A 23,378-nucleotide genomic window follows, 5' to 3' on the forward strand; every position below is an offset into this window, starting at 1 on the left:
CTGTTTTCCCTGGGGAACCAGCCCCAAAGCAGTGCTAGCCCTGCCAGACACACTTTGGCACTGCAAAGCAGGTACTCCTGTTGCATGCCTTGGGGCTCCTGGCATGTTGACTATAGCTCTGGGCACCCTACTCTGATCCCATCTTATTTATGGTACATCCTGCCCGTCTTCTCCCAGCTACTATTGCCTGAAATGTTATTTAGATTCTGGCTGTGTTTGACTGCAAACTCTCCCAATCTACAAATTTCAGTGACAAGCACTAAAGCAGCTCATTTACATGCCAAAGTGATCGGTCTGAAACTGTTTGTTACACAAGCGAATAAAAAAATAATAGATAAATTAAAGAATGATAAACAATCAGCCAAATTAACCGGTAGATGTCTAGTAATGCAAAACACTGACATCCATAGCATAGACCAAGAAGAGGAGGGATGGGACAAGCTTTCCCAGCATTGCCCAGGGCAGCTCAGCATTGATCTATCTCCCCTCATCCCATGAGCCAACAAGGATGTGCACCAATGCCAGGAGACAGTGAGCAAGGGCTAGAGCATGAAATTCTGGCTTTTAAAGCCTATACCTGTCTTTGTCCCTCGCACGTACTCTGTGTAAAGCAATCTGTCATGTTCTCCTGGAACAGCATTTAACACATTTTACACATTGAGTGTCAAGTACCCGTGCAGCCTGATTTTCAGCTGGCATCTCAGGAAATCCTTCCAGGGCACCTGAACGATTTTGGCTTCTTTTTTCACTGTTTGAAACCTGGGACACTTCTGAATCCATGCCAACATTGTAACACCTTGCAGGAAGTTTATCTGGTGGTCAGCAGGGCTGGGCATTTTGGGACAGGCCATCTCAACAACAGCAAAATCACAGCTTTCCAGTGGAAGGGGCTTGGTTATTCAGGCATTGTGAAGCCATCAGTGACTGCAGACACACAGATGCTCTGAGCAGTCCCACACACCCGGCGGGTGCGGGAGGCAGATCGGGATGCCAGTGACTGAAAGTGGTGATGTGTGCGGTACCTGGCAGCGCTGATGATTGTCCACCACCTGTCTTTGTCACTGCCTCCTGCACAGTGACAGGTGGGTGCTAGCTACCTGATTTATCTTCCTCTGAGAGCTCCTGCCCATCACTGCTCAGCATTGCAGGGGATCCCCAGCAGGGAAGGCAGCAGAGGAGCATCTCTCCCTGTTGTCTGCTGTCAGGCAACTCATGTGTGCTTGCCAGCACTGGGAACACAGGGAGGAGGCTTTGCAGGGGTAATTTTTCTTCCATGAAGTGCTGCAAGGCTGGGCTGGCACTGACCTATCTTGCCTGGCACCACCAGACAAGAGGGCAGCAAGAAGGCAAAGGAGGGCACAGATCTGTCCTCTTTGGGGTTGGATGTGGGACCACCAAGTGCTCTGCAGAGCACTTTCATCCTCTAGCTTCTCCCACATACACCTATTTTCCTGTCTGCCTTGGGCATGGAGTCATTTCATGTCCCCTGGGGCTTCCCTCCGTTATTCCAACCCCTTCTGTGTGCCAGAGCCTGTCAGCAGCAGTGCTACACCACGAGCACGAGGCTTCTTGTCACTCCAGAAATAACCTACCAAGGGCTTTGCTACCCCTCAGACCTCCCACTGGCTTGGCCCTCACTGAAAGAACACCACATGGGGGGTGCCAAACTGCTCCCAGTCTCAGGGAAACGCATCTGTGGACCTACCGGGGAGCTGATTTATTCTGGCTCTCGAGCTGTGATTTATCGGTGCTGTGGCAGGACGTGCTTATCCCAGACGTGCAGTCGGACATCCTGAGATGCGGTCTGTGGGATCTCGGGCATCTCCGGGGCGACGCCACCGCGCGTGGCTGAGACAGCACTGCCACCTCGTGGCTTGCTGAAGCCACCAGGACTGAGCCATTCGGTGGCCACCACAGCCTGCAGCTCCTCTGGGCCACGGGTGTCCGAGATGCAGATCAAGAGGAGGTGCTCAGAAGATGGGCAAGGAAGACCCGGCTGAACCACGACATCCCCCAGACTCAAGCTAATGGGGCTAAGCGCTGCTCAGGGGGCTCAAGGACCTGGAGGAGGTGCTGTCCGGCCCAACACCAGCCTCCATGAGACGCTGGAAATCCGTGGCCAGCACCTTGTAATTCAGCATTTAAGTGAGGTTAAGGAGACAGTCAGGGACAGAGGACACGTGAGCACCAGGACATCCATCAACCCTGGATGAAATGATGGCGTGGTCTCATTTTGGCTGTATATTAACAAAGGGCAATAGGGCAGAAATACAATTACTGTCCAGAAACACCATTTTTTGTAAGGTAGGTCTTTTCAAACTCACCCGTCATCTTTTCTTGACATGATTACAGGCCTACTTGACAGAGGAACTATGTTGATAGAACAAAATTGCTTTTTCTTCTGGGCATCTGATTTATTATGGGCTTGACATTTTGATTAAAAATGTGTATTATATTGCATTAAGAGGGGATGTGAATTAAAGACCAGCTCAGTGATAGTTCTCCAAAGGTAATTATTAATGGAGATATAGTGATGAGCAAAGTTTTTTGTGCAAGAGTCTCCATGGTTGAGTTTTTACTAGAACAGCATAGCATAGCATAACATAGCATACCACAAAACAGTTCAGTTGGACGGGACCTACAAATATCATTGAGTCCACCTGCCTGACCACTTTAGGGCTAACCAAAAGGTAAAACATATTATTGAGGGCATTATCCAAATGCCTCTTTAATACTGACAGGCATGGGACATCAACCACCTTGCTAGGAAGCCTGTTCCAGTGCTCGACCATTCTCAAGGCAAAGAATTTTTCCCTAACCTCTTCTGGCACAGCTTTGTGCCATTCCCATGCATCTGCCATCTAAAGGGATCTGGACAAGCTTGAGAAGTGGGCCCAGGTGAACCTAATGAAGTTCAACAAGTCCAAGTGCAAGGAGCTGCACCTGGGTCAGGGCAATCCCAGACATGAGCACAGACTGGGAGAACTCATTGAGAGCAGCCCTGCAGAGAAGGACTTGGGGGTTCTGGTGGATAAAAAGCTCGACATGAGCCAGCAATGTGCACTTGCAGCCCAGAAGGGCAACTGCATCCTGGGCTGCATCAACAGAGGAGTGGGCAGCAGGGGAGAGAGGGGATTGTCCCCCTCTGCTCTGCCCTTGTGGGGCTCAACTTGGAGTACTGCGTCCAGGTCTGGGGCACAAAAAGGGTGTAGAGTAGTTAGAGCAGGATCAGAGGAGGGCCATGAAAATAATCAGAGGGCTGGAGCACTTCTCCTGTGAAGAGAGGCTGAGAGAGCTGGGGATGTTCAGCCTGGAGAAGAGAAGGCTCTGGGATGACCTCACTGCAGCTTTTCAATACTTAAAGGGGGCTTATAAAAAAGATGGAGAGTGACTTTTTGCTAGGGCATATAATGACAGGACACGGGGGAATGGTTTTAAACTAAAAGAGGGGAGATTTAGATTAGAGGTTAGGAGGAAGCTCTTCACTTGGGTGGTGGTGAGGCATCGGCACTGGCTGCCCAGAGAAGCTGTGGATGCCCCATCCCTGGAGGTGTTCACGACCAGGTTGGACGAGGCCCTGGGCAACCTGATCTAGTGAGTGGCATCCCTGCCCATGGCAGGGGCGTTGGAACTGGATGATCTTTAAGGTCCCTTCCAACACAAGCTGTTCTCTGATTCTATGATCCTACCTTTGGTGAGCAAAGAGGTGAGACCCTCTCCATTTCTCCTTCTCAGGAAGTTGTAGAGAGCCATGAGTTCACTTCTCAGCCTCCTTTTCTCCAAATTAGACTAACAACATGTCCTCAGACTCTTCTCAGAAGACATGCCCTTCGGCCTTTTTATCAGACTGGGTACCACTGGATGGATGCCACCGTGCCCCATATGCTGACCACCAGCACCCTGAAGGGGATGGCAGTGCCAGCAGCAGGCAGCACACCTCGTCTCTGTCAGGTCAAGCCAGCAGGAAGGGGAACAGGGCTGCAAAAAGGCAGCATCAGAAGCGCCCGAAGAGCCATTTTCCTGAACAGGCTGGGGGAGAAGATGCTGGATCACATCCAGGGTGAACCCTGGGAAGCACTGGCAAGAGAGGAGAGGCTGGGCATCAGGCAGCCGTGCTCTGCCTGTCGTCCCGAGGGGAGCATCCCTTGCATGGCCGCTGGAGCGGCCACCTCCTGCAGCAGCAGGGCTTTGTCGTGCCTTTGGGCCTCCTCCACCTTGGCGTTTCCCTGTGCTGCTGGACTTCTCTGAGGTCCCAGGAGGGGCCAGCACTTTTGCTGACCAGGCTGTTCCCTGACTGTGACCGGCACATCCATGGTCGAGGGCAGAAAGGGAACTGTGGAAAGAAGTGAAACTTGGCACTTCTCTTCTGCAACCATGTAAACCTCTGTGCATGCAAGGACATCCCGCCCTCCCTGCTTCTCTTCCCCCCTGCTCCTGAGGAAGAGCTGCCAGCAAACAGAGCTGCCGATTCTCACTGCTCCCTTCTCACCCCTGCCAGGAGGTAAGTCACCCCGGACAGCTGGGGACACATGCCTCTTCTGCCACCTCTCTCCAGTTTTAGCTCCCTGTCCTCATCCTTATTCCACTTGTCCCCCAGCCTCCACAGGAGTCTGAAGTAGGAAAAGGGGGAGAAGGTGATGCAGAGGGGTAAATCCGTCCTCACTCCACCATGTGGATGTGGACACTGCTGGGTTCTGCAGGCCGTTCCCAGAATGATTGTCCCAGGCTTTGGTATGTGTTCAGGACATCCCTCTTCTCTTCCAGGTCTGCGTGTTGGGGACCTACATCCCTCGTGCTTTTTTTTTTTTATCCTTTTACTGTTTATTCCTCTCCTGTTTCTCTCTCCTCTACTGTGTCTCTTTACACCCTTTCCTCACCTGTGCTCTCCATCCTATGGGAGTGCTGCCCCATACATCAGTGCTTACTCCCCAAACACGGGAGGAGACAACCTCTTCATGCAGCTTGTGCGACCACCCATCCCCAGGACATGCACCAGAGGCTTTACACCCTGCTCTGCGTCCCAGGCTCTCCCACAGCCCAGCCATGGGCACGTGTCAGAGCTTTTCAGTAACATCAGTGATTTCAGATCACACAATGAAACAGGGAAATTATTTTCAACATTCCAACATGGTTTCTGGCTACCTGAATTAGACAACACGTAGGTGGTGTGGTGGGTCTGTGCATGCACACTTGTGTCTGTGCATTGCACATGTCCACATGTCTGGATGAAAACCCATGTTTATACTCGCATGTCTGCGTCCAAGGTGCATCTGTCACTGTGTGCACCACGTGCGTGTTTGCTGTGATCTTGCCTCCATCCCAAATTCCCCCTCTCCTGTGCTTGCAGGGAGGCAGGATGCGTCTCGGTCTTTGGCTGGCAGCCAGCACCCTAGCAGCAGTGCTGGGCACAGCCCTGCCTGAGGAGGAGGTGTGTCGGGCACCGGATGGCAAAGACGGATTCCCCGGGGTCCCTGGCCTCAATGGGAGGCCAGGGCAGAAGGGTGACATGGGAGAACCAGGTAAGGGGCAGCCAGGGATGCGCAGTGTGGGTGGCCTGGGAGCCTCGAGCCTCTTGGCAGGAGCAGAGTGGGCTGCAGGAGCCACTCGGGCAATGCCAGGCGTGCCAGCTACGGCACGAACATCACCTCAATGTCTCTCCCCAGGGAAACCGGCACCAAGGACAGGCATCCGGGGACCCAAAGGGGATGAAGGTGAGCCGGGGCCTCCTGGCAACCCAGGAAACCAGGGCTTCCATGGTCCACCTGGACCCCGTGGGCTGCCAGGGCAGCCAGGACGGAGAGGGGCCAAGGGAAAGGCTGGCAATATTCTGGAGCAGCCACGTCCTGCCTTCTCTGCCTCACGGAAGTCTCAGACGCACCGGGGCAACACGGTGGTGTTCGACAACATCATCACCAACCAGGAGAACTCCTACAGCGCCCAGAGCGGAGAGTTCACCTGCCGCATCCCCGGGCTCTACTACTTTGCCTTCCAAGTGGTCTCCATCGGAGACCTCTGCCTGAGCATCACCAAGAACAGGGAGCGCGTGGTCAGCTTCTGCGACAACAACAGCCGCAACATCCTGCAGGTGAACTCGGGCAGCAGCGTGCTGAGCCTGGCCGTGGGTGACCGGGTCTCAGTGAGCACTGACCCCGTGAAGGGCAGCCAGATTTACAGCGGCTCCGAGGCAGACAGCGTCTTCAGCGGCTTCATGCTCTTCCCACAGACGGGCTGACGGACCATCAACCTCATGACTTGCCAGCCCAGGGCTAACCTGCTTAGCATCAGAGCATTGCTGTGTGCGTGCCTCTGTGTGTTTGAGCCCTGCGAGCGGCCTTTTATCACAGCAAAGGCAATGGCCTCAAATTTAACAGCCAGCCAGGTCGTGTGCTTCTGCCAGTGTCACCAAGCAGCCAGGCTGCGGGTGGCCACTGCAATGCCAAGACCTCCCTAGCAGTTCCCTCCAGGCTGTGATGAGCCTGCTCTTGTTTGTGGGATCCAGGCAGGCCATCCTGCTGCCTCCTGGAGGCCAAGGACTCCTGGCCCCAATAGCCCTTTCAGCTCCTGTGTGCTCTGACCCTGCACCAAAGGGGATCAGTTGTCACCGGGGCTGTTCTCTGGCTCTTTGTTCCCAAGCGTGAAATCACTGCGTGCCACTGCTTTTGCTACACTAACCACTGTAAATGCCTTTCTGGTGCAAGGCCGGTGTTACCTCTCACATTGTCCTCATCAGTACAAATAAACCCCTTCTTCCCCGACAACTGCTTGTGTTTTCTTTCCTACTCATGCACTTGCAGCACACTGTTGATGTCCTGGGCTGTCCCAAGCTGCCCAGGGAGAGAAGTGATCCCAGCTTGTCTCTAGCTAAGAACAGACCCCAGCTGCAAAGGTGGGACAGGAGGGAACTGAGTGTAGGAGCAGAGCCTTCACTTACAGGGAGGAATAGGGGAAGTCTCTGGGACCAGCCGTTCACCACCACCCTCTGGGCCTGGCCGCCCAGTCAGTTTGTAACCCAGCAGAGTGTGCCTGTCCCAGCCATGGGCTGCCAGCTTCTCCAGGAGAATGCTGTGGGAAACTATGTCAAAAGGTTTTGCTGAAGTCTAGGCAGACTATGTCAACAGCCTTTCCCTCACCCACCAGGTGGGTCACCCGGTCACAGGAGGAGATGAGGTTGGTCAGGCAGGACTTGCCTTTCCTGAACCCGTGCTGGCTGGGCCTGATTCCCAGGTTGTCCCACACATTCTATGTGACTGCATTCAAGATGACCTGTTCCATCACCTTTCCTGGCACTGAGGTCAGGCTGACAGGCCTGTAGTTCCCTGGATCCTCCTTACAACCCTTCTTACAGATGGGCGTCACGTTAGCAAGTCTCCAGTCATCAGGGACCTCTCCGGATGACCATGACCACTGATAGATGTTGGAAAGTGGCCCAGCAATCACATCTGCCAGCTCTCTCAGCACCCTCGGGTGGATCCCCTCTGGCCCCATGGACTTGTGACAGCTCACGTGGAGCAGCAGGTCTCTAACTGTTTTCACCTGAACTGTGGGGAGGTTCTTCTGCTCCCTGTCCCAGACTTCCAGGTCAGGAGGCTGAGTACCCCGAGGATAAGTGGTCTGGCTAGTAAAGACAGATGTAAAGACGTCATTAAGAACCTCAGCCTTTTCTTTATCCTCAGTAGTCATGTTCCCCCCTGCATCTAGTAATGGATGGAGATTCTCCTTGGCCCTCCTCTTACCGTTAATATATTTGTAAAAACATTTTTTTGTTATCTTTAACCACAGTGGCCACGTTGTGCTCATGTGGGCTTTAGCCTTTCTGATTTTCTCTCTGCATATGCTGGCAACTTCCTTGTACTTGCCCCGAATTGCCTGTCCCTTCTTCCACCGAACATAAACTCTCCTTTTCTCTTGGAGACTCAGCAGAAGTTCCCTGTCCAGCCACGCCTGTACTTCTGTTCTCCCAGCCCCTGCTGCTGCAGTGACAAAGCCTGGCACAAGCACAGGTCTTGCAGGACAGCCAGGGAAATGCTTGCTCAGAGAAAATAATCAGGCAGGAGGATGTGAAACTTGGATGGGGGCCAGTAAGGGGCTGTGTGTCCCTATCGGGCTCTTTCCTAACTGTGTGACTTCCTCCGGGGGGGTGTTGCAGAGAGACGCAGGTCGTGCGGAGCCAGCAGGCAGTGCCCTCAACACACAGGGCTCCACAGCGCAGGATCCCACACCCTGCTCCCCTGCTGGAGGTAAGAGGTGCTGTACAGTTCCTTTGGGGTGGGCCGCACGGGTCCGGCAGCACGGTGCAGTGCTGGGTGCTGTGGAGGAGGCAGAAGCACTGCCAGGCACTCCAGCTGCTCACGTCTCGTGGGGGCATGCATGCCTTTCCTTCCCGGTGGAAGACCCTTTCCCCTGGGCCAGGGACTGTGCTGGGAGATCCCCAGCTGATGGGAACTCGATCCTCTTGTGCAGAAAAAGGCAGGCTGCTGCTGGAGAAAGGGTGAGATCAGCTCGGTGCAGCCCGGAGCTCCAGCCTCAGGGCAGCTTGGTGCACTGCTCTGCAGTGGTGTGTATGTCTGCAGGGGACTTGGGGGTGCTGAACCAGCAGAGCTTGGGGCTGGCAGCGGATACCACAAGCCCTCATGGCCCTGCCCAGACAGAAAGTCTAACCCCCTAGTACCACCAGTGGCTGCCCTGGGGTTGGTGATGATACCAGGGTCTGTTTCCACATATTGGCCTCCCCACCAACTGGCAATGGGTATGGGGAAGGTAATATTGAAGGCTCCAGCTGCTGTGACCCTCATAGCACTGAGCCTCCTCTGCTTCATGGACTGAAAGCCGCCCTGCCATGGCACCTCATCCCAGCACTTTCTTTCCCTTTCCACTCTCCAGAGCTCCAAAATGAGGCAGAGCTTTTGGGAGCAGTTCTGTCTGGCCCTCACTCTCCTACCTCTGCACCTGGGGTCTGCAGTGACCGGAGATCCCTCCCACAGCTGCTATGGGGCTCCAGGCCTGCCAGGCATGCCAGGTGTGCCAGGCAAGGATGGCCGAGATGGGCTGAAGGGAGCCAAAGGCGAGCCAGGTGAGCGAGCAAAGAGGGGAACCATGTAGGCTGTCAAACGACAGGCACTGAGTCTGCCATGGCCGGTCTGCCTTAGTTGCCGGTCATGGAGAGCAGTGTCCCTGCACTTGGAGAAGTGCTTGATGTTCCCAGAATCTGCAGACGGGGCAGAAGGAGAGGAAACAACCCTCTTCTGTCTGAGGGAAAGAGTCTGGGGGAGCCTCTCCCCATGTCCTTTCTTTGTGGCTAACTCCTTCCCTCCCCACCGCTCCACAGGCATCCCAGCCATTCCCGCTACACGAGGTCCCAAGGGTATGAAAGGGGAGCCAGGCAGTCCTGGCCTGCCAGGCAAGACCGGCCCCGTCGGTCCCCCTGGTCCCCCTGGAGACCCCGGGGAGATGGGCACTGCCGGAGAGCCAGGCATGCCAGGCAGCTACAAGCAGAAGCACCAGTCGGCATTTTCAGTGACAAGGCAGACTGCTGAGCACCCCTTAAAGAACATCCCCGTGGTCTTCAACCACATCATCACCAACACCAACAACGACTACAACACCACCACAGGCAAGTTCACCTGCAAGGTCCCTGGCCTCTACTACTTCGTCTTCCACAGCTCACAGACAGCCAACCTCTGCGTCATGCTATACAAGAACATGAGAAAGATGGCCAGCTTCTGTGACCACAAGACCAACACCATGCAGGTCAGCTCAGGTGGTATCCTCCTCCACCTGGAGGCTGGGAACGAGGTCTGGCTGGAGGTGAATGACTACAATGGCATGGTGGGCATCGGTGGCTCCGACAGCATCTTCTCGGGGTTCCTGCTCTTCCCAGAATAGGGGAGCACCTGAGCTCAGCCCAGCACACCAAGCCCTTTGCCCTGCCCTGCAAATTCTGTTGCTCGCTGCCAGGCCATTGCTCATGTCCCAGGTTTCTCTGCTGGGTGGGAAGCTCCAGCAAGCGAGTCCGCCCCAGCCACAATCCCCTGGCTTGGGGATTGCGTGCAGACAGTCACTGAACAAGGGGGCCAGGCACATCCAGCTGGATCTGTGCCTGCAGTGACAGCACCGAGCCCCTGGAGTCCTGTTGGCACTGCCTTGTGCAGCAAAACATTTCCACCTCCCAAGCACTGCCCTGATAACACCCCGTTACCTTGTGCTGCTGGAGCCAGGGCTCAAGAGTCTTTCTGTGTCTCTCCCCTTCCCACACTGGATGCACCGGGGACAGTCAGGGGTCCTGGAGCAGGTTGCAAGCAACAGCTTTGCCATGAGCTGGTTGTGGAAAGTGTCAATAAATCCTTCCCCAGTATGCCTGGCCGAGCATCGTTTTTTCTTCGTGATTTGCCTTTCTGCAGGTGGAGCCCATGTGTGGCTGGCTGGCTGTGGCATGCACATGAGTGCGTGTATATGTGAACCGTCTGCTTGCCTGCACGATGTCTGGACGTCCCTGAGCCCTCACTGTCTGGGCTGTGCTCAGCACCAGTGAGCATCACAAACCATTCACAACGCTGGCTTTGCTCACTCGGTAGGGCCCTCAGATGCACTGACAGCAGGAAGGGGACCCTCCCCTTGAGCAGTGCTCACTTAAGGGGGACAAGACGCCCCCAGGAAGGGGCCCTTTCCATCCAAGTGGATGCAATTCAGTTGCCCACACAGCAAGCCTTGTAGCCAGGTGTCAGGCAGCTGGGACATCCCCAGGGACCCAGCCTCACCAGGCACTTACCCCCTCCCCAGTTTCAGATGGCAGGCAGAGGGCTCCGCCACCTCAACCTGCACAGTGCAGGCACCAGAAATTTATCCGGGGACAAAGACGTCACTGCTAACTGGGAAGAAGTGGCCAAGGGGTGCCTGAGGGTGTTGCATGATAGCAACAGGGAATAGCAGGGGGTTGGCAGAGACAAAACCCAGCCTTGGGCTGACCCCAAGAAACTCCTTCAAGAGAGACCGTGGTTTTCACAGCAACATAGTGCATGGTGGCCAGCTCCTGGCTGAAAGGGGCTGAGTGGACATGGCTTTGGGAAACAGCTCTTCCTTGGTGACTTCTGCTGTCACCCTCAGTGACCACTCACCACTGCAGTGACCCTCTGGGGAAGGGATCTGAGCCACATCCCAGGACATGTGCCACCTCCACCTGGTGTGGTAGGACAACAGTGAGCTGCCCCACTGGAGCAGGCTGGTGTGTGGCTTGGTGCCACCAAGCAAGACTTCCACGAGGGGTAATAAAGCCCAGAGGTTCAGGGTTAGCTCTCCAGGGACCTGGACCAGGAAGGGTGTTACCCACAGGGGACACGGAAGGGACAGGGCAGGGGAAGCACAAGAGGCCTCCCAGAGACGGAGAGAAGGAGCTGATGTCTGTGGAGGCTAGAGAACCCACCAAAACCTAGTGGAGCTTTTTCTTGGTGGCACGCGGCACACTGGAGAAGGAGAGCTCTTCTCCTCCCAATGGTCTACGCTTTACCTCCAAAGGGCACCAACAGAAAGTGGAATTGGAAACACTTTTATTGCAGGGTATAACCACTTCCATTCACAACATTTAGGAGAACCTGGGGGTTGGTTTCAAGGTGATAGATGCTCAGGCCATGTCACATCCTCTGGGCTGGTGTGTCCTCCCAACAGAGCTGGGTATGTGCGGAGAAGCCTAAACAAAGCACGCATGCAATGCTCCTCTCTCCTGAGGGACTGCCCTGAATTTGCACCGAGCTCATGTCAGTGTTCCCCAGAGCAAGCAGAGCTGAGCAAGGCACAGAGACCCCCCAGGGCATGGCGAACATCCCCCTGCTCCCCAGGGCCAGAGCTGTTCACCTGAGGGACCCCAGGTTGCTGTTTGAGGACTTCATGTTCTGCTGAGCTGACAGATGGCATTCATAAGGGATATGAAAGTGACAATAAGCTAAAGATAAAAAAAAAAGGATGTGGCCAGATTCTTTCACAACAATCCTCGCAGCAAACTTCTGCTTCCCTCCAGGGTCATTTCCAAGCAGGACGCTGGGGTGTCCTGCTCTGCTTCCCGGTCTGTGCAACGAGAAGCTCAGGGTAAGAGCAGGCTGCCTGGAAGGCTGAGAAGCAGCTCCCTCCTGCAGGTAGGAGCACATGGGGGACCCAGAAGCACAAGGGGGACAATCACTCCTTGGTCACTGGCACTTCGCTGTGCCCGGTGCTTAGCCCACCCCTGGCTGCACCAGGAGCTGGGGGAAGGAGCTGAGCTGTGGGATGCAGGGAGGGCAGAAGGAAGATGGGACCCCAGGGACTGGAAGCCCAGATGACTGTCCCAGTTAGGCTAGTTAGATACAGAAATACTTCTGGGATGAAAGCAAGCAGGTGGCAGGACAGAAGGGGGAGCCACGGGGGTTAGGAGGGCAAGTTGGATGATATCTTTTCTATCTGCAAAGATTAAAGGTGTTCCTCAGACATAGTGGTGGAAAGCAAGGGCTTGAAACTGCTCTGGCCTGGGGAAGGATTTGGCCCTGTACTTTGTGGTCCTAAGATGGGATGAAGAATCTCTCCTGTGAGGGAACAGTGGGGACTCAGAGCAGGGACCTGCAGGACATACCTTTGCGTCCCTCCTGTGCAGCACGGCTGTCTCAAGCATAGACTCCTGGCAGCAGCACAACGAGGCTGGGCATCGATCCTCTGGGATGGGCTAACTTGTCACAGGTATTCATGTGGCTGAAGCTCTGGACACTTGTTGACATGGGAAGAGACTGACAATCCCTCCCAGCCTGCCCAGAAGGGTTGTTCACTCCAAGGTGATGAGAAGGGTGGATTTAGATCCACAACGAGATGTTTTCCCTTATTCGTGGCGTCACCCAGGAGTACTTCTAGGCATCTTCCTCCAGAGCAGCACAGAGGGGCTTCCTCATCCCTCCCACTGCCTGGGGCTATGTAGCACCTCAGCATCCTTTTGTGCTCCAGCAGGGAAGACAAGATGCAGACCATGTGGGTGATGTTGATCTGCTTAGCCGGAGGGCAGCTTGCGTGTGCCACACTCTGCAAGACTTACGGCACCATCCCGGGCATCCCAGGGGCACCAGGCCAGCCTGGCAGCAATGGCAGAGATGGCCAGAATGGCCCAAAGGGTGATCGAGGTAAGGAGTAGGTTGCAGGTGTGGAAAATATCATCTTACAAACACCAAGAGCAGAAAAAAAAAAAGAAAAAAGAAAAAAAAATGTGGTGAAGAGCACACGGCTGGGGGGAAAGTGGTACAGCAGATACCACTTTATACAAGGCCCTTTGAGGTGTTATCAGGCACAGGTGATGCTCAGGGACAGAAGGGGCTGGGCAGACAGGAACACCATGAAGAGAACACCGTGAGGGACCTGGGGATGGAGGGTGTACACGGGCAGAGAGCAAGGGGAGCCATGCCTGCGAGGTGGGCAGGGGTCTCCACTCACCCAGACCCCAGCACAGGTCCCTGTGGTTTCCTTCACAGCCTCCCCTCTGCAGACCCACAGGGCTCAGCTGTGACCACAACACCTCTTCCTCCTGCTTTTTAGGTCCCCCTGGCCAGGCGGAGGATGAAGGAGAAATTGGGGAGAAGGGGGACCCAGGAGCACCAGGCCACCCCGGGAAGATTGGCCCCAGGGGTCCCACAGGTTCAAAGGGACTGCAGGGCCCCATGGGACCCCCCGGCCCCCAGGGAGACTCTGGGGACTACAAGGCCACCCTCAAGTCCGCCTTCTCAGCTGCCAGGATGATCAGCATCTTCCCACGCCGGGAGCAGCCCATCCGCTTTGACCGTGTCATCACGAACGAGAAGGGTCACTACGAGAACCGCTATGGCCGCTTCACCTGCCGCGTGCCAGGCATCTACTACTTTACCTACCACGTCACGTCCAAGGGCAGCCTGTGCCTCAGGATGAAAAAGGGCCGGGGTGGCAGCAAGGGCGACGTGGTGGTGACCTTCTGTGACTACGTGCACAGCAGCTACCAGATCACCACCGGCGGTGTGGTGCTCAAGATGGCAGTGAACGAGTCCGTCTGGCTGGAGCCAACGGAGAAGAACGCCCTCGTGGGGATCGAAGGGTCTGACAGCATCTTTTCCGGCTTCCTGATCTTCCCTGAGGCTTAGCCTGCTGAAGACATCTCCCCAGATGCTCTCTGCAGCCCTTGCCCTACCGCTGGCTTCCCCCACCAAGGAGCAAGGACTCCCCTGGAGATGACTCTTTGCTCCAGATTCGGTGCCCTAAGTCTTTTGTTGCCAGTCTTGCACATTAAATGACGGCTCGTGCTGCTGCTGGTCCCCTCCTGCCTGGGGTTTGCTTCTTTCCCTATCTTTGAGCCTGGCCCTGGGGCTTTCCCAGCCTGTGGGTTTGGTTTGGGATGAGGGGACGGGAAAGCAGCCTCGAAAATCACACAGCGCACCCACTGGCCCAGGGACCAAAGAGGCAGGACTGCGGCCACGGGGCACCCATGTCAAAGTTGGGGTGCAAAACAGGCACTCTGTTTGCTGGGACACAACAGGTTGGGTACAGGAGGACTGCAGGCAGGGCCCTCACCCTCCTCTGAGCAGGAGGCTCTGGGTGAAGCTGTGCCTGGCCTCCAGCAGGCATTCTGCTGCTGCACCTCGGAGCTGACACCTCACACAGCCCCCAAATACCCAGGCCAGCCCCACTGCTTCCCAGGATGCTGCTCCCTGCACCCCAAGGTGCAGCCTGCACTCATTAGCACCTCATCGCTGCTAAGCGTGGCCGGTCAATTAATGCTGCAGACCACGCTGCCTCCTTTTACGGAGGCATGCAAATTCCCTGCCCAGGGTTAAGAAAGCCGAGGAAGCCTGGTCCCCTAGGCAGAGCGGTGCCTGTAAAAGCGGGTTGCCTGCAGCCCCCAGGCCTGCCACGCCATGCAGTGACCCGCGGTGGTGTGTGAAGCTGGGCCGGAGCAGGCAGCTCGCTCAAGGACGTGTTTTTGGGGGGTTCTGTGGGGTAAGGGATTTGAAAGGGGCTGGATGTAGGGGAGGGTGCGAAGGGGTCTCATGTGGGAGGGGGATATAGATGAAGCATTGCTACTGAGATTTTAGGGCTTGGTTTTAGGGTCCCACAGCTCCGGCCTGAGCAGATCTGAGAAGAAGGAGCTGCCCGCCCCAGCCCCAGCACAAGACGATGCCTCCCAGGCCCACACGGTGCCGCTGCCACCAACTTGGAGGCTCCCGTTTCTGTCTGAGGTAACGAAACAGCAAGTGGCACAGGAGGCTGGTGCCCCACAACCACATCTCTGTCCCACAGGCCGCAGGGGCAAAGCTCGTAGGGACCGGGCAGAAGTGTGAGGCTCAGCTCTGCCTTGTCTGGGTCTGGGAAGAGGCCCTGAGGCAGCAGGCAGGATTAGTGCTGCTTCCTGCAGCCGTGTGTTAATGCTTCATTCTCACCGCCTCGCTGCTTGGCCTCAGCAAAAGGCTGCTTTGCCCTCAGCAAAATCTGCAGCTGTCCTGTCCCCACACCTCCGCATCCCACCACAAAGTTGGGGCAGAGGTGTTCAGTGCTGCAGCCCGAATCTCCCTTTTGTGAGGCTGCTTTTAAAATGCAGCTGTGATGCACATGGCATATTGCAGCTGGAGACTCAGCAACCCAAACAGAAGCAGCCTTACAGGCTGGGTCAGACACCTGCAGCTAGCAGCATGGGTGGAGGAAAAGGGCCAGTATTCACCCCAAAACACAGGCATGGCAGTGTACACCTCCCACACCTCCTGAACCTTCAGCAGAACACACCAAACCAAGGAGCAACCAATATACTGGAGGACAGAGCTGCCATTCATAGAGGTTCAAAAAGCTGGAGAAATGAGCTGCCACGAACCTACTGACATTTAACAGAGACAAATGTAAAGTCCTTTATCTGGCTTGGGATAACCCCAATGCAATAGGACAAGCACGGGGCAGGAGGAAGCTTTGCAGGAAAGGATCTGGGATGCTGATGGACAAGAAGTTGAAACTTTCTGCCTTTCTGTATAATTGATATAATCCATTTGGACTTTTGAAAAGGTCTTTGTCCAGGCCCCTCTGGAGTGGAGCTATTTTTCTTTTAAAAACTAATGTGTGACCTATGCCCAGCATCAGCCAAATGGTTTCTGAGATCTGGACTGTAACCAGAGAGGGTTAGAGGACATTGCAGACACCAACTATCTCTAAAGTGAAGCTCTGTGCTTATGTGGTTGGAAAATAGCTGCAGAGGTCTATGTTTCCTCCTGTGGGTCTCAGCCAGCACCAGCCCAGCTTTCATCAATGCCACCTTAGGAATTAACTTCTGGGGAGGACCGTGTGCTGCCTTCTCCCCGCCGACTGCCTCAGCACCTCCCTCAGGCATGCAGTTCTGCTCAGTGCTGAGAAAAGAGGGCTGGGGGCCCAGAGTGGCCAGGGTGGGCTGTGGGCTGTGCAGTAACACTGCTCAGTCCTTCTAGGGCCATCCAGTGGGTTTATGACCCTACAGGAAGCCCTAAAGCCACAGGGCCTTGAAAGAGAGAGTTGCCACCCCAGGGCAGCTGGAGAGGACCCCTTCTCTCTAGTTATCCCAGTGCCACCCTAGGCAGGAGCTGCAATGCAGGTGCCCCTTTCCTAGGGGATCCTCCCACAGCAGGAGTCTGGATTGCTATCCTGTGGGCAAAGATCTCTGTAAGATCCTCAGTGGCACTCAGGCCACAGCAAGAAAAAATGAAACTGATATAGGTAGCTAAATGCTGCACTGCTCATCACACATTGCTGACTTGGTATCAGAGGTTACCCAGTAAAGGCGGGACTGTTACAGCTATGCTCACAGCCCTACCTGCACACACACACACCAGTAATAATTTATTATGTAATTAATTACTCCATGCAAAACAAACGGACCTTGGAACAACAGGACAATTAGCAGGAGAGCTGGAGAGAAACCCGTTGCAGGGGCAGGTGCAGCCTGCTGGTGGGGATGCCCACAAGGGAAACTCCACATTCAGTGTCTCACAGGGAACGGCCAGCTCACACCTGTGATTAATTCTGTGATTAATTTAGGGGAGCCTGTCACACAGCAAATTTTAACCCAGCCACTTCTGCACCCGCTGAATGTATTGCAGGGCTTGTTCTCACCTCGGAGCTGACAGAGCCATCCTAGTGCCCTATACACGTGCTCACACCCTGCTCACACCTGTCTGTGCACACTCACCCTGCTTCGTGCATGCTCACACCATTTTTTTTTTCATGGCACCACAGATATAAAACTAGGGAAGCAGCATCTCCTCGTGGCCAAGCCAGTGCTTAGGCCGCAGAGCTGCACCAGGTGGAGCTGTGGCCCTCGCCTATGGAAGCTGCGCAGGCCGGCCTGCAGCGAGGCCTGGTGTCTTTCCAGGCAGGTGCCCAGCAGATTCCCCCTTCAAAGCTAAGGCAGGAGGGAATTTTAGGCGACTTCGGAGCAGGAGTGTTAGGGATATAAGTGTCGTAAGTGTCACACTGTGGTGGGGGGGTGAGTGCTTTGCCCTCTCAGTGCTGGAGGTGGTGTAGAGTCGGTGAGCTGAGCAGGATGGGGGGGGTGGGACCTGGGCAGCTGTCACCCTGTCCCACCACATGTCAGGTGAGGGTGTTCAGGGACACCAAAAGGCATCCAAAAGCGTGAAGGTCACTTTCTGGGGGCTCCCTGCTGCCAGGTACCAGTCTGAGCCAAAGCTCAATGGAGCAAATGCACTGATGAGCAAAGATGCTGACAAAGACCTGGCAGGATTTTAAACTAAAATCTCCTTATTTTGAGGCACATAGCATCAGGGATCAGAAAGAACATCACTTTTTTTTTTTTTTTTCCCTGCATTGTCTAGTGGGGGCTGAGGCTGCAGACCACGAGTAAGCAGGCCTCTGGCAGGATATGATGTGGTGCAGCATGCTAGCTGCCTACCAGATACATGGAAAGTGAAGCTAAGCTAGAAAGATCGAAGCACATCACAGGTTGTGCTTAACGTGGGAACTATGGCCGCACTCTCTGTCACTAAGACTGTGCCAGGGATGTTGGTCCTGCAGCCTGGCCAGGTGTTGAACTTCCCCAGTGAACACTGTGCACTTTTAAACATGTTGATTCCTTTGCATTGAACCCAGTCAGTCCCAGGAGCCTCACAATCAAGGAGGTACATGAGGTGCACAGGTAGCAGACCAGCACGAGGGACCAGCACCCTGAGCCAGCCCCACTTCTGGCAAGGTTTCTGTCAACTCCTCATCAACCACGTGCTGTGCACAGAGGCACGTGGTAGGAACAGACCATGCTCTCCAGCTGTCCCACTCAATTCTCATTCCTAAACCACACTCAGTTCACCTCAGTCCTTGCTGGAAACATCATAAACCATGGACGTGCTGCCCAGAAGAGCCTTCTGGAGTCCACGAAGTGAAACCTCCCATGCACATCCTGCATTAACAGCCGTTCTCCCACCCAGCTCATGACGCTGCTCCTAGACACGGGGATGCATTTTCCCTGAGAGCAGTGCCCTCCTGAGCAGCCCACAAGCATTTCCCTCCCTTCAGCCTCCCAGCTGCAAAGGAAAGTCACTGGCACCAGTCTGGTGGCTGCTCTCCTCTGTCTCTTCTGCCTTTGGGCAGGTTTGTGTCTCACTGGACTGTGCTTGTTGCCAGCATTGCCAGATTCGGACGGGACACAGCAAGATCAGCTCATGTTAGGTGGACATGGAGGCCACACACAGTCCCTTCCCCGCCAGCAGGGCAGGAGCCATCTGCAGGGCCGGGGCTCTGTGGGGCTCAGCTCTCACCCCCCCACAGGTCTGCTGGGCTCCCCTGTAGGACAGGCACTGCTTGCAGCCTTGGTGGGCCTCCTGCAGGGAATCTGATACAGCACTCAGCAGTACAAGACAGGGAAGTGAGAGCAGAGACCAGCTCCCATCCCAAATCTAACCCTGGGGTGTCTGAATTTTTTTTTTTCCCTACCCTTACTCAGGCTTTTATTTGAATATAAATGGGAAGGAGCAATTGCTTCTTTTGGATCAATTGCTTCTTTTGGATCAATTGCTTCTTTTGCCTGGAACAACACCGACTGGCTTGCCTCCTGCTTGGAGCTGCACAGGGAGCTCCCACTTCTCCCGGCCCCTTTGCAGGAACTGGGAGCTGTGGAGGCTCTGTTCTGGGCAGGCCACCAAAGGGTTAAGTCCCAGCCCCTTTTTTCTGCTCTGCCTCCTTATGAGGAACAGCCTTCGAAGGGCTGCAGAAAGGCTCTTTCTTTCCCCAGCAGATCTCTGGGAATGAAAAGTCTGTGTTCCAGATATTAAATTACTCATAAAATAGTTGGCCTGTCCCCGAGGCGGCTCAGCAACCCCCAGCCCCGCCGCCCGCTCTGGCGGGCTGCTGATGTGCATCTGCATGTCACCTCCTGCTACAAGGTCAATCTCTCCAATTTAAAGCAGCAACGTTGGAAAGCAAACCAGGTTTCAGCCAGAATTAGCTTCAAATGGAGCATTCAGGAGACTCATGCTGGGAAGGGAGTGCAGGAGGGAAGGACCAAGGGAGCCGGGGCCAAGGGCTGATGCAGCACAGCCTCCGAGCACCCCCAGCATGGCAGGGCACCCTGATGGGTGCAGGTTGTGCTGCCTGGCCCTCATCGAGCCCAGGGAGGATGCTCGGCAGCCAGGGAGCTGGCTGGAAAGGGCTCGCCCTCCAGGCCCACAGCAGCTCTGGGCTGCAGAGACACAACCTGTCAGTGTGGGTTTGGGAGAGCCCCACGTTGCTCTGCTCTCCTGTCTGGAGGTTTTCTGCATTTTGCAAGAAAAAGGAAAGGTAGCGCTTTTATTCTTCCACTATTGCCTCCTGAGGGTGACCAGGGACTAATCAGTGACCCCCTGAATGCCTCAGTTTCCCCACTAGTAGCAGACCCCACTATGTCACATAACCTGTCCTACCCACCTTGCTGCAGAGGTCTGGGGGGTTCAGTCCTCATTTTTCAGTATGTACCAGGAAGATGAGCCGTGATCTCAGCTGTGAAGTAAGACTTAAGCCCTGTCCTTGTCATATATACAGCCATGTGCCTCACATGACATGTGCCTAGAGGTGAGCACTCGTGAATTAATACACAGGGCACGTAGCAGGCACATGCACCAAATGCAAGCCACACAAACACCATGCAAAGCACAACACGCTTTCAGCATGCAGCATGAGAGCAAGGCATGGCCAGGCTGAGTGATCTGTGCTGGGCCAGATGAGTCCAGCAGCGATCTCCACAACCTCCCACTGTCCTAAATCTTGCATTTACACGCAGAAAAAAAATATCACGCAAGACAGCTAGGAATACACTGTGCAGCAAGACACTACCATGTGCAGCCTTGCGAGGGCTGCTAAGCCACAGAAAGGTCCCCAGGGAAATGTGTGTAACACACATGGGCACATACCTGAAATACCCATCTGGTTTTTGAACAGGAATTATCTGTGAGTCCACAGTCCTGGCTGACTCGGAAAGAGCAGGGCTGAAAGCTGGGAGGGGGGGCTGCAGAGCAGCCCCCAGGCTGAGCACGACGAAAGCAGCCCCGAGGGCTGAATGCGCTGCCCAGCACTCCCTCTGTTCCCATTATGTGCCAGGAGAGCTTTTGTCTGGGGATGCTGGCATGTGCAGTCACCAAGGAGACGGGAACTGCGGCAGGTCAGCAGCGAGCTTACAGACAAGCTGGGAGGGAGCCGGACAGCCTGCGCAGCCCAGTGTCCTCTGCTGGGACAGGAGTGGGTCCTGTGTGGGTCCTGCTCTGCAGCCTGGGGTAGCTGGAGGTCAGGCCCTGGGAGCACGAGGGTTTGGGGGACTGTCTGTGGGAGTGCAGCAAATGGCACAAGGCACCAGCAAGGGGAAACACCAGCATCCACCGAGACCTGGATCTTCTGGGCCCTTCTCAGCCATGGGGTGGTCTGAAGCTGGGCAGCCCAGAGGAGACAGCTCTCTCTTTCTCTAGCATCCATGTAGATCCACCACAACCACTCCAACGCTGTCCTCAGGCTCAGGATGAGTCCTGACAATTCCCTCTCAGACCCTCGGTCTCCACTTCCATCATGTTTGTCCCAAGACTTGCTGGAAAGCAGGTCCTGGGAGCTCAAGCTGCAGGCCTAATGCAAACATTATTTTGCTAACAGCATTTTCACCCCTAGTTTGTTTGATTCAAAGAAGGACCCGTTTCCTGGGTGAGCAGAGGAAGAGGGGAGTGAAAAGCCTTTTTGAAGGACAAACAAATGCTATGGGGATTTGTGAAATGCCACAGCACTCCCCTGCCTTCCCAGCCCCAACAAGCAGCCACTAGCGAGTGTCCGAAATGGCAGTGGAAACAGCAGCTCCTGTCACTTGCCATGCTGGGAACAGTAGGATGTAGAGAACGAGTGAGAAGGGAAAGGTGGGCCAGGGGATATCTTCATTGTCCTACAGGGTTTACATTGTCCATCAGGGTTTTGGGTCATTCTGTCTAAATTTTCAGCCTCTTCCCTTGTATTTTTTATTGTTGTTCGTTTGTTTTTGTTTTGTTTTGTTTTGTTTTTAATAGTAAAATGTATTACAGAAAAATCAGAAGTGTCTGAATATTGTGCTTTCGTGACCCCAAGGACTTTTGCATTCAAGCAGCCTGAGCCCAGGCAGACAGAAGCATCACCCATTTATTATTAACGCGTTTTGGTGTTTGTGATTCTAGATATAATTATTTTTTTCAAAGCAGCTTGTGTTCTGCATCTTGCTTATTTTTTCCTGACAGCACTAAAATGTGGATGCTGTCAAATAACCACCATTTCCCCAAGTCGCATTTCTTCTTAAATGTCCTTGACTCTAGTTTTCCTGCAACATCACTTGTGCTAGGAGTGCTCAGCAAGATTGAAGTAAGCGTCACAGGAGACAGACTGTGGGCCCCAGATTTCCTCCAGCAATTTGCAGCCTTGGAAGATCCGCTGCCAGCCAAACAAACTGGGTTCAGCTGCAAGTCTGGCTGCTTATGGTGTGTCAGAACCACTTGGCACAGGCTCACATCGCAGCCTCAGGGAGGTGGTGGAGTCACCGCCCTGCGGGGGTTTAAGGAAAGCCTGGACGTGGTGCTTAGGGACAGGGTTCAGTGGGTGACATTGGTGGTAGGAGGATGGTTGGACCAGATGATCTTGGAGGTTTTTTCCAACCTTAATGATTCTAGGATTCAGTGGAGGCTACAGATGCTCTGACTCTGCGCAGGACCACTAAAATGCCCATCTTCATCCTTACTTCTGATCTCACACACCCGAAGCATCTGCAGGCACATCCTTCCTGCGTGCCCCATCTGCCAAGTCAGGGTGATCTGCTGCAGGCTCAGTGGTCTCTTGTGGCCTAGGACACAGTCCAGCAGCTATCAGCAGCACACTGTGCAGAGATTTTTCCCCCAGACCCTGCAGCTTTTCTTTCCTAAGCAGACTTTTAATCCCAAAGCTGCTGGTGGGGTGTCTCTAAATGAAGAACAGAAGCGATGTTCCCAAAATGGGTCTGGAGCATGGCCCAGAGAGCATTAGCTATGGGGAGGAGGCAAGAGATCCCTGAAGGTTACTCAGGAAATAAACAAGTCAATAAGTTACATTCCTTAAACGGATAATTCTACAATTAAATTTTGATCCAAATGATTTCCTCTAACCACAAAGCAAACGAATGCACCTTGGTATAGTTAGGTTCCTGCAAGTTTTGTAGCAGAGTGTGTCAGGTAGATGACAGAGGGATTGTTAATGCAAGGAGTGTCTGCACTCCAGGCTTACAGGTTACCAGTCTTCAGAGTCTCCGTGGACAAGAGCCCTTTAGGAAAAGCTCCAGCCTGAGCCTGTGACAGTCACCAAGTGGTGTGGATGCCCTGGTGTGCAGTAAGTCAGAAATTGCACTGAAACCTTACAGTGGAGACTAACAATTCACCCTTCCGTGCATGCTCTCCAGAGTGGATTTTCCATCATCTAGTAAAGTATTGGAGGTCTTGCTGTCACCTTAACATAGTTTGGTTAAAAAGTGAGCAGCCAAGGCTGCTACTCAGTGCCCCAGCCAGTCTGCTCTCCCCATGCCCACAGGCATCCCCAGCTGTCCCCTGAACATCCCTCTCCAGTGACCCCCTGGTACCCACAGAGTCAGCATTGCCAGAGATGCAGCACAGCATCCCACGGGAGCAGTGCTCAGGGCAGGCAGCTCTGCTCTAGTTAAACTCTAAGCAAATGGAACATTCCACGAGACCTGAAGGCAGACACCCCACAGGTAATGGGCTTGGCTGTGCAATTTGTGCTTGAGGGTGCTGTGCTGGAGGACTGGGGATTGTGCCAGGCAGGACAGAGGTGCAAACCCAGCGTCGGTTTCCACTTGGCCATTCATTCCTCTGCTTTCTCTGCTGGCAGCATGGCCTTGCTCAGCACTGAAGACGCATGCAGTGAGCCCTGGC

General features: G+C 54.5%; 3 protein-coding genes across 5 annotated transcripts; all 3 read left to right on the forward strand.

The window, feature by feature from the left end:
• Positions 1 to 4,361: 4,361 nt before the first annotated feature.
• C1QA (complement C1q A chain) lies at positions 4,362 to 6,757 on the forward strand. 2 transcript variants are annotated; one of them, XM_035557581.2, is made up of 4 exons: positions 4,438 to 4,501; positions 4,598 to 4,731; positions 5,348 to 5,519; positions 5,664 to 6,757. In XM_035557581.2, exons 3-4 carry the CDS (start codon positions 5,357 to 5,359, stop codon positions 6,230 to 6,232), a joined length of 732 nt encoding a protein of 243 aa, XP_035413474.1. In that variant the 5' UTR covers positions 4,438 to 4,501; positions 4,598 to 4,731; positions 5,348 to 5,356; the 3' UTR covers positions 6,233 to 6,757. The 2 variants fall into 2 exon arrangements, with proteins under 2 accessions (XP_035413472.1, XP_035413474.1); XM_035557579.1 differs by lacking the exon at positions 4,598 to 4,731 and having other exon boundaries at positions 4,362 to 4,501.
• Positions 6,758 to 8,127: 1,370 nt separating this feature from the next.
• On the forward strand, positions 8,128 to 10,360 carry C1QC (complement C1q C chain). Of its 2 annotated transcripts, none has more exons than XM_035557720.1 (3): positions 8,128 to 8,237; positions 8,881 to 9,070; positions 9,326 to 10,360. In XM_035557720.1, exons 2-3 carry the CDS (start codon positions 8,890 to 8,892, stop codon positions 9,880 to 9,882), a joined length of 738 nt encoding a protein of 245 aa, XP_035413613.1. In that variant the 5' UTR covers positions 8,128 to 8,237; positions 8,881 to 8,889; the 3' UTR covers positions 9,883 to 10,360. The 2 variants fall into 2 exon arrangements, with proteins under 2 accessions (XP_035413613.1, XP_035413614.1); XM_035557721.2 differs by lacking the exon at positions 8,128 to 8,237 and adding an exon at positions 8,306 to 8,488 and having other exon boundaries at positions 9,326 to 10,344.
• A 1,616-nt stretch (positions 10,361 to 11,976) lies between these two features.
• C1QB (complement C1q B chain) lies at positions 11,977 to 14,282 on the forward strand. Its single transcript, XM_035557725.2, has 3 exons — positions 11,977 to 12,075; positions 12,958 to 13,127; positions 13,537 to 14,282. The coding sequence occupies exons 2-3, from the start codon at positions 12,968 to 12,970 to the stop codon at positions 14,109 to 14,111; spliced, it is 735 nt and encodes a 244-aa protein (XP_035413618.1). The 5' UTR covers positions 11,977 to 12,075; positions 12,958 to 12,967; the 3' UTR covers positions 14,112 to 14,282.
• Positions 14,283 to 23,378: the final 9,096 nt, after the last annotated feature.

This window comes from Cygnus atratus, chromosome 21 (genome assembly GCF_013377495.2).
Source record: "Cygnus atratus isolate AKBS03 ecotype Queensland, Australia chromosome 21, CAtr_DNAZoo_HiC_assembly, whole genome shotgun sequence".
NCBI lineage: Eukaryota > Metazoa > Chordata > Aves > Anseriformes > Anatidae > Cygnus > Cygnus atratus.